We start from the raw sequence: 16,275 nt of genomic DNA on the forward strand, positions 1-16,275 counted from the left end.
TGCAGGGGGTCCCGGGGCAAAGGTGGTACGGGGGTCCTGGGGCGGGCACAGGGGAAGCGGGGGTCCTGGGGCAGGGTGCAGAGGTCAAGGAGCACGGAGGAAGCGGGGGTTCCGGGTGGGCGCAGGGGTCTCGGTGCAGGACACAGGGGTGCAGGGCGGGATTAGGGGTGTGGGGGGTCCTGAGGCGGGCGCAGGGGTCCTGGTGCAGGACACAGGGGTGTGGGGTGGGATAAGGGGTGCGGGGCCCCGGGGTGGGTGCAGGGGTCCTGGTGCAGGACACAGGGGTGCGGGGCGGGATTACGGGTGTGGGGGGTCCCGGGGCGGGGTTAGGGGTGCGGGGGCCCCGGTGCAGGACACAGGGGTGCGGGACGGGGTTAGGGGGGGGGTGGGGCGGGGTTAGGGGTGCGGGGGTCCCGGTGCAGGACACAGGGGTGCGGGACGGGGTTAGGGGTGCGGGGTTAGGGGTGCGGGGGTCCCGGGGCGGGGTTAGGGGTGCGGGGGCCCCGGTGCAGGACACAGGGGTGCGGGGCGGGATTAGGGGGACGGGGTCCCGGGGCGGGGTTAGGGGTTAGGGGTGCGGGGGTCCCGGTGCAGGACACAGGGGGGCGGGGTCCCGGGGCGGGGCGCGGGGCGCAGGGTCCTTCCCCCGAGTCCCTGCCCGAGCCGGGTGAGTGACAGCCCCATGTGCGCGGGGCGCTGGGGGAAGCGCTGCCCGGGCGTTGGTCTATAAATAGCGGCCGAGGGGCGGGGGCGCGGGACGGGCCGGTGCCGGGACCGCCCCGCGGGCTGCCCGCTCCCCCAGTGCCCCCGGCCCGCGCTCGGGTCCGGGCGGGCGGAGATGGGCTCCCGCCGGAGACCCCTGAGCCGCTCCTACTCGGGCAACGGGCGCTACGCGCTGTCCGGCCCCGGCCCTGGGGACAGCGACGAGGGCGATGGCCCCGGCTGGGGCACCCGGCCCGACAGCCGCAGCTACCTGCTCAGCATCCGGCCCGAGCACAGGTAGGGCGGGAGGGGTGTCTGTGGGGCCGGGAAGGCTGGGGAGTGTCTAAGGGGCCCCGGGGGCAGCTTCTGGGGGGGCTGAGGAGTGTCTGGGGGGCCAGGGGGCAGCCTCTGAGGGGCTGAGGAGTGTCTGGGGGGTCTGAGGGCTGTCTGGGGGCCAGGGGGCAGCCTCTGGGGGGCTGGGGGGTCTGAGGGGCCGGGGGGCTGCGGAGGGGGCTGGGGAGTGTCTGGGGAGCCAGGGGGAAGCCTCTGGGGAGGGGGCTATGTGGTGTCTAAGAGCAGGACTGGAGGCCAGGCTTGGGGAGAGTGTGCTGGGAGCCTGCTTATGGGTGCTGTGCAGGAGGCTTAGGGTTGGCCGGGTGGAGGGATGGCTGGGCTGGTCCCTGACCCATGGGGCACCAGCCAAGGCTCCCAGGGCAGAGGGGGCTGCCCTTCCAGGAGCCCCAGCATACTCCATTGGATCTGGTCAGGGTCAATGCTGGTCTGCCCAAGCCCCAGTGTCTTGTCTCCTCCAGGGCACCAGTGGCTGCCCAGCCCAGCCAGACTCGCCAGGGTACAGTAGAAACCTGCTCCCATCAGGGAAGTTCTGCTGGTGACAGTTCCCGGTGCAGGGTTGGGGCTCCGGCTGGCTGAGGGGAGCAGGGATGGTATCTAGTGCCAGCGCCGGGCCCTTTCTGGGAACGGGTAACTCAGGCAGGCTGATTCCTGCGTGCCCTCCGTGTGCAGTCAGGTCATTTTGCCTCTGGCCTTGCGAATTTCCCCCTGCCATTCTGGCAGACAGGTTAGATGCCCTCCCTAGGGACCGCTTTGGGCAGGGGGCGGGAGTTGATGACCTCCTGAGGTCTCTTCTAGCTCTGTGATTCTGTGACTGCTAGTACCAGGGTTTGCTGTGAAATGTGGGTGACTCACAGGTAACTAACCCAGAAATGCAAGCAGCATCAGGGGAATGAATGCTGTAGGGAGCTGTCGCAGGTCTCTTCTATCTGTAACTTGGATAATGGGACGTACAATGGCAGAAAGGCCAAAAAGCCCAGTGCTTCCTTTCCACCTACAGTGGGTACCATCCCCCCCGCCCCATGCTCTGGCCCCCAATCAGTTACTGAGTTTGTGTGGAAGTTGGGAAACTTTGTTGTAACTCTTGTATAAGCACCTAATATACGTTGATGGGAGGCTTATAAATAGATACAAAGAATGACACTCTTGACTCACTGTGGAGAGGGGAGTGTAGTGTTGCACTGGCCCAGGGAGGCACCTGTTTCTGAATGGTAGGATAGTCCTTTGGACACTTGAGGGCGTTGGCAGGCAGTCATCCTCAAGAGAGGAAGAATGAGCTTGGATTGGGGGTGACAATCCTAGCTTTCCCAGACTTTCTGGCAAACCACTAACGCAGACTGTGGGATCCTGGGCCTGCAAAGTAGCCCTGCCTGATCACATGCATAACCAAATCATGGACTCTGTACCACTTGTGAGAAAAGAAACCAGCTCATTGTTGCAGGCCTCTGCTCCAGTCTCAGGTTGGGAGGGGTAACGCCTAGGCATGGCATCTGGCTTTTATTGCTGGTGGAGAGCTAAGGCACAGGAATGTTGAAATTACCTCTGGAACAAAGCTCTCCTTCCAACTCTCTGGAATCTCATTTTTGTTACCTGGGAGGTACAGTTTTCTTGCATGGTTTCTGTGATGGAGAGGAGACTCCTTGGGTAATTTGAGCACACTCTATGCTGGAATGGTACAAAGTCGTTAAGGTTGTGCAGTAGTAACCTATGTGATCCACATTATTACATGCTATCCAGTTCTGAGCATTGAGAACTAGCCTGTTGCCCATGGCTGAGGTCAGTAAGCTGTGTCCCACTCTATGGCCCGTGGGAGAGGGCTCCAGTACATGGGTGAAAGGCAGCCATTACTGGAGTTGGCTCTTTAGCAGCATCTCGAGCCTTTCCAAAAACATAGCAGCTTAGATGCTGGGAGATTGTTGGCAATCTGGTGGCTCCTCAAATAAGCGTAAAGTGTCATGAAGTTCCGGTGGTTTGTCTCTCGCATGATATTCTTATTCTTATCAATAAACTAGGCAAATACAACTTAGATGGAACTACTATAAGGTGGATGCATAACTAGCTGGATAATCATTCTCAGAGAGTAGTCATTAACGGTTCACAATCCTGCTGGAAACGTATAACAAGTGGGATTCCGCAGGGGTCTGTTTCGGGACTGGTTCTGTTCAATATCTTCATCAACGATTTAGATATCGGCATAGAGAGTATACTTACTAAGTTTGCAGATGATACCAAGCTGGGAAGGATTGCAAGTGCTTTGGAGGATAGGGTCATAATTCAAAATGATCTGGACAAATTGGAGAAATGGTCTGAGGTAAACAGGATGAAGTTTAATAAGGACAAATACAAAGTGCTCAACTTAGGAAGGAACCATCAGATTCACACATACAGAATGGGAAGTGACTGTCTAGGAAGGAGTATGGCAGAAAGGGATTTAGGGGTTATAGTGGACCACAAGCTAAATATGAGTCAACAGTGTGACACTGTTGCAAAAAAAGCAAACATGATTCTAGGATGCACTAACAGATGTGTTGTGAGCAAGACACGAGAAGTCATTCTTCTGCTCTACTCTGCGCTCTTTAGGCCTCAGTTGGAGTATTGTGTCCAGTTCTGGGCACCACATTTCAAGAAACATGTGGAGAAATTGGAGAAGGTCCAGAGAAGAGCAACAAGAACGATTAAAGGTCTAGAGAACATGACCTATGAAGGAAGATTGAAAGAATCGGGCTTGTTTAGTTTGGAAAAGAGAAGATTGAAAGGGGACATGATAGTGGTTTTCAGGTATCTAAAAGGGTGTCACAAAGAGAAGGGAGAAAAATTGTTCTTTCTGGCCTCTGAGGCTAGAACAAGAAGCAATGGGCTTAAACTCCAGCAAGGGAGGTTTAGGTTGGACATTAGGAAAAAGTTCCTGACTGTCAGGGTGGTCAAACACTGGAATAAATTGCCCAGGGAGGTTGTGGACTCTCCGTCTCTGGAGATATTTAAGAGCAGGTTAGATAAATGTCTATCAGGGATGGTCTAGACCAGTGGTTTTCAACGTGGGCCATATGGCTGCCCAGGGGGCCATGCCTTACTTCTAGGGGGCCACACAGAAAAAAACAGAACATTAGGGGGCCACAGTAAGTTTCTGAGGGGGCCACCCAAACTTAACTGCCAGGCATATGATGAATGAGGCTCAGAAGGGAGCCATGAACAAAAAAAGGATGAGAAACACTGGTCTAGACACTACTGAGTCCTGCCATGAGGGCAGGGGACTGGACTCGATGACCTCTCGAGGTCCATTCCAGTCCTAGTATTCTATGGCAGAAATGCCCTGCTTTACAGACACAAACATCTGCTATCCTTACAAATTCAGCCTGAGCACTTAGGCTAACACAAGCTTCTCATGCGTCCACACTGTAATAAGTATTCTGCAGGCCAAATTATGCATTAGGTCCCATCGTTGCAACCTTCGAATAGAGTAGAACTTGGCAAACAATGGTTTTAATTCACTAGAAGGAAAATAATTTTTCACTACATTTTACATGAGTGAAAGTACAAGTTGGAAAATTAAGTGACAAGGGATTTGGAAGAGCTATTGTTTATACGTAAAACAAACCCATGTGCATTAGAAACAGGAAGCTTGTAAGAATTTGAAGATAGATCACAGGAAATGAAGAATCATTTAGGTGGGATAAGAATAGTGCAGAGAAGACAAGTTGTACTGTTGCGTCCATACAGGATTCTAGAGATACTTACCCAAAAAGTACAGGTTTGAAAGTAATAAAGAGATACTAAGAGAATGAAGAGTTAAAAAGAGATGCTGGCATGAAGTCATAAATAGCAGAATAACACATCATCAAAATCTGATAATCCATGCCAGAGTTCTGAATGAATTTAAGAATGAAGTGGCTGAGCTGATACCAAATATTTGCAATCCCATTGAAAAGTTTCTATACCAGAGAATTAGATACAATACTTTTATTCTGTAATGTGGGAAGAAAATGCGTTGAGTGTAATCTGAGAATTTCATATCCGGGAGGCTTCCATGGTGTGAAGTATAAAGAAACCTAGATCACACTAGGACAAGGACAAAGCAGCACAGCTTTTATAAAGGAAAACCATGCCTTTGCAATCTCTTGGATTCTTTTAACTTTATTTTTACTGGATAAAGGAGGGCTGATTGCTCTATGTTATATGGACTGTAAAAGTCTGGCAGTTCTTCATAACTCCTGCTAATATATAAATATCTTATCTATATATCTAAGTCTTTCCAGAACCACCCTTTTGGCCTTCATATAACCTGCCAGCAACTCAAGTTCATCATCAGAAGCAAGCTAACCCCAGACTAGGACACATTTCATCTGGAATACTGAGTTCACTTCTACTCCCCCTCACTCAAAGAGAATTAGAAGGACCATAGGGTGGTGAAAATGATTAGGTGCATAAAGACTTCTACATGAGAGGAGACTGGGAAGGATCACTTACGTTAAAGATGAATACGCAAAAACATTCTCTGACCTTTCTCACAATACAAGAACAAGGCAATGTCCCAAGAAGCACATTTAAAACTCAGAGAAAGCCTCTGGCAGTGGGGAAAGGCTCAATCACCTTTCACTGCAGCAGGTAGCTATGCATATGCTTTATGCTGCCACTGGAAGAAATAACCCAACTCTCCCAGTGCATTGTGTGAGGAATCTGGTGCCTAACTCAGGGCAGACAATACCAGTAAGTGGCAGGGTGCATAGGAATTGATGTCCCTCTTGTGGAACTAGCTCCTCTTAACCTTGTCTTGGATAACTTTCTTTCCATTATAGAGCAGCTCAGAAAAATGCTGCTGTCAGCCACAGTATCCAGAATATTTCTAATTTTTCTGCTTTTCTGAGCAGCAATTGCCCCCAGACCTACATGTATAATAACAGGCTGAGAACACAGGTGTCCATTTCTCAAACATGCTCAGCTTTCTTATTTTATAGAAGTTCCTTCATGGATGGTTTGGCTTTTGTAAGCTCCTAAAGGAGTTTGTTTTGGCAGTAAACGTTTGCTAAGAAACCAATGCCAGGAAGGACCTAACATCCTTGTTGTTATGGGATTTTGGTGTGCTGTGCAGCCAACATCCCATTCTCAGAAAAGTAGTGGGACAGTCAGACATGCCAAAAGCGTACGTGAAGCCAACGGCCCCTGTTTGTTGGCAGGAGGGATTGAACCTGTGACCGTAGGAGCAAAAGCCAACTGGCTCTGAGCTAAGGCTGTAGAGAAGATGTCTTGCTCCCTTGTCAGTGGTCTCAGTGCCTCTGGGCTACACATAAAAAACTCTTCCTGAGCCCATATCTAGATTGTAGCTTTTTGGGGCAGAGACCTTTTTTGGGGTGGAGATGGAAACTTACTTTCTTTATTAAGCTTTTTGAGATCTAGAAGCGTTAGGTATTATTAATTGGTTGTGCCTCTTCTAGAATTGTTCAGATATCAAAACTAGTGATGCAACAGAATAACCATTGAAACCATTAAGGGTATGTCTACACTACAACGTTAATTCGAACTAACTTAGTTCGAATTAGTTAATTCGAACTAAGCTAATTCGAACTAACGGATCCAGACTAAATAAATTGTTCGAATTAGCGTTTTGCTAATTCGAACTAGCATGTCCACATTAAGTGGACCCTGAACCGGGGTTAAGGATGGCCGGAAGCAGTGCCAGCAGGGCATCAGAGGAGGACTTAGAGCGTGGAGATGCTGTCTCAGGCTAGCCGAGGGCTGTGCTTAAAGGGTCCCGACCCCCACCCCGGACAGACAGTTCTCAGGGGTGCCTCGCTTGCAAAGCAGTCCTGGCTTGGATTGCCTGGACTACCCACACTGGGCACATCACACCACTCGGCCATCAGCCCGGCTGCACTTGCCGCAGGCTGCCATCTGGGGAGAGGGGGCAATTGGGGGGGCTGCAGGAGAGCTTCCACCCCCAGAAGCCCGCAGAGCCAGCCCAGTCCTCCCCATCCACTTACCCTTCCCTAGCCCCTCTTCTTGATGTACAGGATAGAGGTCTCTAAAAGCAGGAGTTGGGTGGAGAGGGTGCATCAAGAAAAGTTCTTCATTAGTTCCCATAAAGAAGGACTAGAGGACACCAAAGGAAAGGAATGGGTAGCAGGCTTCAAACTAGTAACAGAAAGTTGTTCTTCACAAAGCAAAGAGTCAACCTGTGGAACTCCTTGCTGCAGGAAGCTGTGAAGGCTAGGACTAGAACAGAGTTTAAAGGGAAGTGAGATCAAGTCATGGAGGTTGGGTCCATGGAGTGGTATTAGCCAGGGGGTAGGAGTGGTGTCCCTGGCCAAGGTTTGTGGAAGGCTGGAGAGGGATGGCACGAGACAAATGGCTTGGTCACTGTCTTCGGTCCATCCCCTCCAGGGTCCCTAGGGTTGGCCGCTGTCAGCAGACAGGCTACTGGGCTAGATGGACCTTTGGTCTGACCCAGGACGGCCATTGTAAGCTCAGGGCTCAGGGTCGGGGGTCTCAGTGGACCCCCTTGATTCTCTTGCACACCTGCTCCTGGGTGGCCAGGCTGGCAGCTCTCCTGCCCTAGCTAGCCACTTTCCTGTGCCTAGTGCGGAGATTGTGGACAAGGTCCACGATGTCTGCACTAGCCCAGGTGGGTGCCCGCCTCTTGCAGTCCCGGGCAAGCTCCCAGGATCCGCCAGCCTGGTCCCGGGAAGAGGGGGAGGGCTGGGGGGCATCGGGTGGGTGGCTCAATCCATGCCAGGTGCAGGGTCTGCTGGCTGGGTGCTGGCAGGCTTGCACCTGGCACGGGCACCGTAGCCAACCCGTGCCCCTTTAAGGGGTCTGGGTCTGGGAGGGGGGCAGACGAGTTTCCCTGGTGTTGGCCAAAGTGGCCACCAGGGAAACCTGAGGAGGGCTAGCCTCCCACTAGTTCGAATTAAGGGGCTACACACCCCTTAGTTCGAACTAGCTAGTTCGAACTTGGCTTAATCCTCGTAAAATGAGGTTTTCCTAGTTCGAACTAAGCGCTCCGTTAGTTCGAATTAAATTCGAACTAACGGAGCGCTAGTGTAGCGCCTATCAAAGTTAGTTCGAACTAACGTTCGTTAGTTCGAACTAACTTTGTAGTGTAGACATACCCTAATTGATAAGCATGAGCTTATTGATTACTGTAAAGGTACACACCAGCTCCCAGCCCCACTCCCGCGAAGCCAGCTGCCACTCCGCAATGCTGGTTCTGTATCAGAGCCCGCAGCATGGGCTGGCAGCTGGCTCCCCAGGAGCGGGGCTAGGAGTGGGACTGGGAGCCGGTATGTACTGGCTCCCCAGGAGTGGTGCTGCAGGTGGGAGTGGGTGTGCGCCGGGAGCTGAGTTCTGGCATGCACCTGCTCCTGGGGAGCTGGCTGCCACCCCACGCTGCAGGCTCTGCAGTATAAAGCTTATATTGCAGAGCCCACATCACAGCCAGCTCCCTGGGAGCAGGGCCGGGAGCCAGCTCCTGGCACGCACTAGCTGCCGGCCCTGCTTCTGAGGAGCTGGCTGTGCTTCAGGCCCTGCAGTACAAGCTTTCCATGGTTACATGCTGTGGGCTCTGCAGTATAACCACTAAGATTTGCAGCAGATGCACGGTTACTAAATTAGCCACTTTTTAACATCCCTAGTCAGAACCTCTGTGTGATTTCTAGTCTCCCCGTGGGACTGTAATAAACAGCAATGCCCACGCTCTGAATAATCCCTCCCACATGTTCAGCACCTGGGCGACTCCCCTGCAGAATGGTCTGTGAAACATGCAGCTCCTGTGACCGTGTGGTGTTTTGTCAGGAGTCCGCCCCAGGACATTTTGTATCTGGACAAGAGAGAATTTGTCTTCACTGATCCCCAGTCAGAGCAACTGGGACAGGTGGCTAGTGTGTGGTATGAGGCTGATCCTACCTCAGCAATAATTGATTTATGCTCTTCACACTCTGATTCGGGGCTAGGAAACGTGCCTAACACAGCAATTAATTCTGTTCCCAACCACACACGTCAGTCTGTCTGAATTACTGTCCATTCTGCCTTCAGTCAACAATTTGGGGGTCTTCTGAGACAACTTTATCCAGCTATCCGCCGGCTTAACTGGGAGCACAGAAACACTCCTCTCGCCTTGAATCTCCACAGTCCTGTGCAGAAGGGATTATGGCTGTTACAGGTTGTCAGGGGAGATGTTACAGGGCTGAGTTTCAGTTACTCCAGCAACCTTAGCTGCTTGTTCAGCTCTTTGCGGAAGTTGAACCTTAACTTTGAATTGCAAGTTGCAAACCAAACCCCATGCACTCTTTGAATTGAAAATGTCTCCTACTCTTCATTGAGCTCTAATTCTGACATGCCCCAGGTGACCTTGGACAAGTCCCTTAACCCATCTTTGCCTCTATTTTCCAGTTCATAAAATGGTGAGTGACACCAGGTCAGCTGAAGGGAGAGGAAGGAAGGAGGCAATTGCCCCAGAGGCTGGAGAGTCAAAGAAGCCCAGAGCTCACAACCTCTGCTACTGTGGCAGCCAGAGCCCCAAGCCAGTTTGAACTGCTGCTGGAGTGCTGCTCCGCACGGCTCTGCGGGCTGGGGGGAGGTACGCTGCAGTCTGGGCAGTGCTAAGGGCTGACTGCCCACGGCCCTGCCTCTTCTGCCCTTGGCCTTCAGGGGCACAGAGCTACCTCCCACTCTGCCCCAGGCCCCGTGGTGGCACTCAGCCCTGCTTAGTGATACTACTGAAAAATATCCTGTAAAGCTCCTTGTTTTCTGCTGGCAGAGGACTGTTGCATACCAGTAGTTACTGCGGTGCATGAAGCAGTGAGCTGAGTTGTGACACAAGTGCCGATACTTGGTAGGGAACAGATTGCTTTGTTATGGGAAGTACTTGAAAAGCAGACTCCGATCAACACAGCTGAGTGATAGCTTTGGTCATAAACTCAAAATGCAAACAGAATCAACGCCGAACCCAGCTCTCCGCGTCCCACTGCCGCTTCAGCAGCCACCTGCCCATTCAACTCTCTGGAATGCTCCCATGATCAGCTTATGCAATGGAATCCTACAGCCAGCTGTGTACAAGCACCCCAGGGGTCTCCACACCCATCCTGATATAAATCATTCTGGAACCCCCTTGCTGGCCTTCATATAACCCTCCAGCAACTTCAAGTTCATCATCAACAGCAAGTTAACCATAGACTACTGGTGCATAGCCACTCAATGCAGCCCCAGACCCTGCCAGAACAAGAGATGTAAAATCTTCAGACAGCTCTCCATCGCTAAAATGATCAACACTCCCCACAGCACAGCTTTCAAGAGTGATGGATATTACACATGCCTTATCACAACAGGAGATGCACCTCATCCAGGGCACGAAATGCCCCCAAACCAGCTATGTGGGTGAGACCAGACAATCGTTAGACTGGAACTCACAGGAAAATAATTATCACTTGTGGGCAAACACTTCCCACAAAGCAGTCTCTCTGACCTATCAGCCCCCCTCTTCAAAGAAAACCTGGACAACTCTGTAAAAGACAAGCTTGAGAGTTTGAATTCGTAAATTTGCTAGCCACTACAAATAATGGCCTGAACAGCAGCACTAGATTTATGGCTTTTTACAACAATCTGTAACCCACAAATCCCCTCTTCTTGTCCTATGACTGCAGAGGTGTCAATGGGCATGTGACAGGGCGGACAAGGCCCTAAGCCCAGAAAGAGCCATAGGTAAGTTCTCCAGGAGGCTAGAGAGGCTGTGGAGGAACTGGCCAATCAGGGCCCAGGAAGGCCTACAAAAGGAGCAGCAGCAGTTGGTGTGGGGGCAGAGCTTGAGGTGAGCAGACTAGGGGTGCCAGGTGTCCAGTATTTTTTCCTTCTGTCCGGTAAAAAAATCCAGAAAATACCAGACACCTAAAATGTCTGGTATTTTCTGATTCTCTCCCCCCCCCCCCAGGAAGTGGTCCCCAGACACCACCTTCCTCCCGCCAACACTTACTTGGTTCCGTAGGGGCTTGTCTTGTGGCTGGAGCAGAAAAACAAAATGGCCACTGGCAAAAAAGCCTTTTCTTAAAGGGGCCATGCTGATTTTTATTTTATTTTTTCTCAAAAACTTTGGTCTCCCCCTTTTTTTTTCCCTCAACAGAATTTTTTCCTGGTGTGTTTTTTTTTTTGGGGGGGGGGGGTTGGTATTTTTGGTTAAACCATCTGGCAACCCTATAGCAGACTGTGAGGCTGGCTGAGGAAGTTGCCTTTGGAAGGGCAACTCCTGGAGGTGGCACTCTCTCCAAGTGGGGAAAAGAGCACGAGGGGAAACAGAGAGACAGACTTGGAGACACCGCCAGAGGGCACCGGGATGGGCCCCTGTGAGGCGTATACCCTGGGAGGGGTTATGATTACACAGTGTGAGACTCGGCCAGAGGGCTAAGTAGCCAAAAAGGCTTTTAAAGAGTCGGTGCAGGGCAAACTTATTTGACCAGAAGGGGGATGCTCACGAGAGGTGAGTGCCACCCTGTTACAGAGCAACTCGACCTTGAACCTTTTGAATGGGGGTCTCAACGTTTTTCTTTGAAGCTTCCCCCCCAGCATGCTCTAGAAACTCCCCGGCCCACTTAGAACATAAGAACGGCCGTACTGGGTCAGACCAAAGGTCCATCTAGCCCAGTATCCTGTCTACCGACAGTGGCCAGAACCAGGTGCCCCAGATAGGGTGGACCGAAGACAATGATCAAGCGATTTGTCTCCTGCCATCCCTCTCCAGCCTCTGACAAACAGAGGCCAAGGACACCATTTTATCCCCTGGCTAATAGCCTTTTATGGACCTAACCTCCATTAATTTATCCAGCTTCTCTTTAAACTCTATTATAGTCCTAGCCTTCACCGCCTCCTCTGGCAAGGAGTTCCACAGGTTGACTACACGCTGTGTGAAGAAGAACTTCCTTTTATTAGTTTTAAACCTGCTCCCCATTAATTTCATTTGGTGTCCTCTAGTTCTTCTATTATGGGAACTAATAAATAACTTTTCTTTATCAGCCCTCTCCACACCACTCATGATTTTATAGACCTCTATCATATCCCCCCTCAGTCTCCTCTTTTCTAAACTGAAAAGTCCCAGTCTCTTTAGCCTCTCCTCATATGGGACCCGTTCCAAACCCCTAATCATTTTAGTTGCCCTTTTCTGAACCCTTTCCAAGGCCAAAATATCTTTTTTGAGGTGAGGAGACCACATCTGTACACAGTATTCAAGATGTGGGCGTACCATAGTTTTATACAGGGGCAGTAAGATGTTCTGGGTCTTATTTTCTATCCCTTTCCTAATAATTCCTAGCATCCTATTTGCCTTTTTGACCGCCGCTGCACACTTGTACCACAGCAACCATTTTTCTGCATATAAAAGCCAGGGCCAGCATCAGAGGATAACAAGCAGGGCAATTGCCCAGGGCCTCACGCCACAGGGGGCCCCATGAAGCCACATTGCTCAGGCTGTGGCTTCAGCCCCCCTGAAACCTGCTCCAGATCCCTGGGACCCTGGTTGAGAACCCCTTACCGTAGAATACATGCTAACTACGTATGCTAAATAATCTGTTGCCCCTTGTATCTAGGTGTGTGGGGTACCTTTCCCAGAGCTGGAGAAGGGCCCTGTGTGTCTTGAAAGCTTGTCTCTCTCACCAACAGCAGTTGGTCCAGCAAGAGAGATTCCTTCACCCACTTTTTGTCTCTTCCCAAAATCAAGGGTAACTACTGGACAGTAGGGAGATTAGAAAATGTTCCATTTGGCCGGTGGCTGTAGACGTCCCTTCCACTCCTGCCTTTGTTTCTATGATCCCATGTTTGTCTGTTTCCAGTAGCGTTCATCTTGCAGGCAGAGAGGTTCAAATGCAATCTTAAACCAAGCAGTCTGCATGTGCCAAGCGGTATCATCTGTCAGAGTGCAGTAAAACAGATCCGACCAGGTCTAGCATTGAAGTAATCACTCAGGAGATACCATCTTCTCCCTCCAGAGAGAATGAGATCCTAGGGGGTCCTACTGAACTGCTCTGACCTGGGAGCCAACAGCACACCTCTAGACCACATGCTCAGGAGCTCAAAATGTTGTCCTCCCCAACATGTGTCTCCTGCTTGCTCTCTCACTCGGGCAGCTGAGGCAGCACAAACAAGCTACTGATCAGGAATGGAGGTTGACATTTGTGAGCGACTTGCTGTGTTCACTGCAGTGCATGTGGCTCACTAACCAGCCACAGTGTGTCAATGCATACGTGTGTGTGGAACCAGTCTCTAGAAGTGTCCCCCTCAGCAGTTTCAGGCCATTCCTTGAGGTAGGCATGACCAGGAAGGAGAACACTGACCTATCACTAAATGGTGGGGACTAGGTAGAGCAGATATTTTTGGAGGCAGGGACTCAGAAGTACCCAGTGCAATTAATTGCATTTTAAAACAAATATCTTACACTTTTTGCAAACCTAGGGAGTGGCACCAAGAGGTAACAATAGGTTGTCCAGTGTTGTGTTTGATAAAGATTGAGGGAAGTCCATTGCTCAGCCGCCTTGGCAGGCGGTACAGTTGTACTTAACAGAAGGTTTCCCCCACACCTTAAATGCAAGAATGGGATGAATCAGGTTTATACAGTGAAGGAGGCTGTTGTGTAGGTCTCTTGCTTGGCCTGTTGCAAAAGTTGGAAAGTACGAAACAGGAGTCTACAGGGAGAGAAAGGATTGTCTCATAGCTAAGACAGGTGAATGCCACAGAGAGAAAACAAATTCCACTTCTGCCTCTGCTACAATTTGAATGTGTGGCTGGTTAAGCCATTTAAAATCAATATTTTCACAGTAGCACAGTCTGGAAATCTGTTGTGTTCTGCCCTGCTAATGCATCAGACAGGAAGTGCCAATGACATCAGCAAAACCAGGGAGCTGGACACCACATGGAGAGCTGTCAAATGCTCAAAAGAAACGGTAGAGAACATTCCTCCCCTCCCCCCGCTTTTATTGCTGATGACGTTCATTGTGGTTACATGGACAGTCCAGAATTTCCAATCACAAACTTATTTTCAAGTTGCAAATGACCTTTTCACCCTGCGTAATGTGTGTGTCTTCTGCAGATGCTAACAAGGGGAAGTCACCGCCTGGTTTGCCACTCTTCAAAAGTCTCTGAGCAGCCATTTGCAAAAGCAAAAAAACTGTAAATCAAAGGGGGTGTTATTCCTGATTTTGCTCATAGAAATTAGGGGCTCTACCTCCAAAAATGGAAACACTAGTAGACTTGGCAGGTGCAGTTCTCAGAGGCTGGCTTGTATGACGTTGCTAACACTAGACTCTGAGCACCTGTTTTCATGCATTTAGGGACTTATGGTCTCTTGGACATAATTTCGGAAGCCCCAAGGGGAGGATTGATGTGTTTGAACTTTTTGTCCCTAACTGTGCTCTTCCCTCATAATGGCTTCCGAAAACAAAGGGGAAGGTTTTTTGGCTGTTGTGTCATGGCACGAAGTATGCGAGGTTAGAGTTAGTCAACTTGATCAGCTATCAAGTACCTACTGTGAGAGAAAACAGGACTATGTAGCACTTAAAAGACTAACAAGATGGTTTATTAGGTGATGAGCTTTTGTGGGCCAGACCCACTTCAAGTGGGTCTGGCCCATGAAAGCTCATCACCTAATAAACCATCTTGTTAGTCTTTTAAGTGCTACATAGTCCTGTTTTTTAGTCTGGTGTAGCTGAAACAACATGGCTACATTTCTATCACTATTCTTCTGTGAGAGAATATTCCTGATGGTAGAGGGCTCCTTAGTCTGACAGACGAAGGCATAGCAGGATCTAGTGATGGAAGAGGAAGCTAGATGAATTCAGACTGGAAATAAAGCACATAAGGTAAATTGGTGCAATTTCTGCAGGGCTTTGTCAAATTCTCGGTCATTGATTTAGGATTAGGAAATGTTCTCAAAGACGTACTCTGGCCCAGTGATTCTCAGCCTTTCTAGATGACTGTGGCCTTTGTAGGAGTCTTTGTCTTGTGCACCCCGAGGTTTCACCTTTCTTAAACTACGAAATCACACCTAACAATTCAGCATCCCAGCACGCTGTTACTGAAAACTGGCACTTTCTCATTTTCACCATGAAATTATACAATAAATCAACTGGAATATAAATATTGTATTTGTGCCATTGTTTGAAGGTTTAGTTCGCACTGACCTTGCTAATGCTTTTTATGCAGCCTGTTGTAAAACTAGGCAAATATCTAGATGAGTTGATGTCTGCTCTGGAAAACCTCTGGGCACCCTCAGGAGCATACCTACCTCTGGTCAAGAACCACTGCTCTAGCTCAGGCAGAAGTCCTCAGACGCTAGGTAGCACTCATTGGGTGAGATCTCCTTATGCGAGAGGTTGGACTGGATGAGGATGGTGCTTCTGCCTGTAAAAAACCCCAAACAAGACCTCCCGCCCCAATCAATCTCTGGAATAGTGCCTTCTTGCTCTTTTACACGTTCCCGCCCATTCGGGTACTCCTTTGCGACATGACTGAAGGATCTGTCATCTCCTCCTGTCCTGCTTTCTGCTGAATATCCTTTGGAAACAAGACGAGTAGAAGGCGGGTGAGAGGCCAAACAAGTTTACTTTTATCAGCTAATTTGTCTCCTAATTCCCTAAATGCCCCCAGACAATAGCTGGCAAAGAAGCCTTTGTGCGTGTCAAGGCTGCTCCCCACATCGGCACTTTGAGTGCAAAAGGTGGGGGCCTGCAAGAGTCTTTAAAATACACTGCCTCTAAAGGTCACAGATTCCCAGGCCTTTGGTAGTTCACTGCCACCACCCAAATGCAAAAACCCCTTTAAGAACCCAGGAAGGTGCACTTGGGAATTTCTTCCTGTGGGTGCCCTCAAACTCTTTAACCCTCCCTCTGGCGAGAGCTTGAAAACAAACTGGAATTTCTTAAGAGCAGACCTTTTGGTCTCAAGCGCATGCACACACAACCCCCTGCCTTCTCGGGCACAGGAATCAGATCATGGTCTTAACAAGGTGATTTTATTAACCAAAAACAACAACAGAAGATAGACTTGGTAAAGCGTATTTGGTTACTAGGGATTACAGATATCAGAGGGGTAGCCGTGTTAGTCTGAATCTGCAAAAGCGACGAGGAGTCCTGTGGCACCTTATAGACTAACTGAAGTGTAGGAGCATAAGCTTTCGTGGGCAAAGACCCACTTCGTCAGATGCATGTCATCTGACGAAGTGGGTCTTTGCCCACGAAACCTTATGCTCCTACACTT

The 16,275-nt window shown here is 50.2% G+C and overlaps 1 protein-coding gene across 3 annotated transcripts in view; it reads left to right on the forward strand.

Moving 5' to 3' along the window:
- The first annotated feature begins 759 nt into the window (after window positions 1-759).
- Window positions 760-16,275, forward strand: part of ALPK3 (alpha kinase 3) — a 52,146-nt gene continuing 36,630 nt past the window's right edge. For 2 of the 3 annotated variants that reach the window (XM_075897450.2, XM_075897451.2), the window contains exon 1: window positions 760-999. In XM_075897450.2, the coding sequence (XP_075753565.2) occupies window positions 839-999 (161 nt within the window). In that variant the 5' untranslated portion in view covers window positions 760-838. The remainder of the gene's footprint in view (window positions 1,000-16,275) is intronic. The other variant, XM_075897452.2, reaches the window with a different exon arrangement.

Source organism: Pelodiscus sinensis, chromosome 14 (assembly GCF_052426305.1).
Source record: "Pelodiscus sinensis isolate ZL-2025 chromosome 14, ASM5242630v1, whole genome shotgun sequence".
Lineage (NCBI taxonomy): Eukaryota > Metazoa > Chordata > Testudines > Trionychidae > Pelodiscus > Pelodiscus sinensis.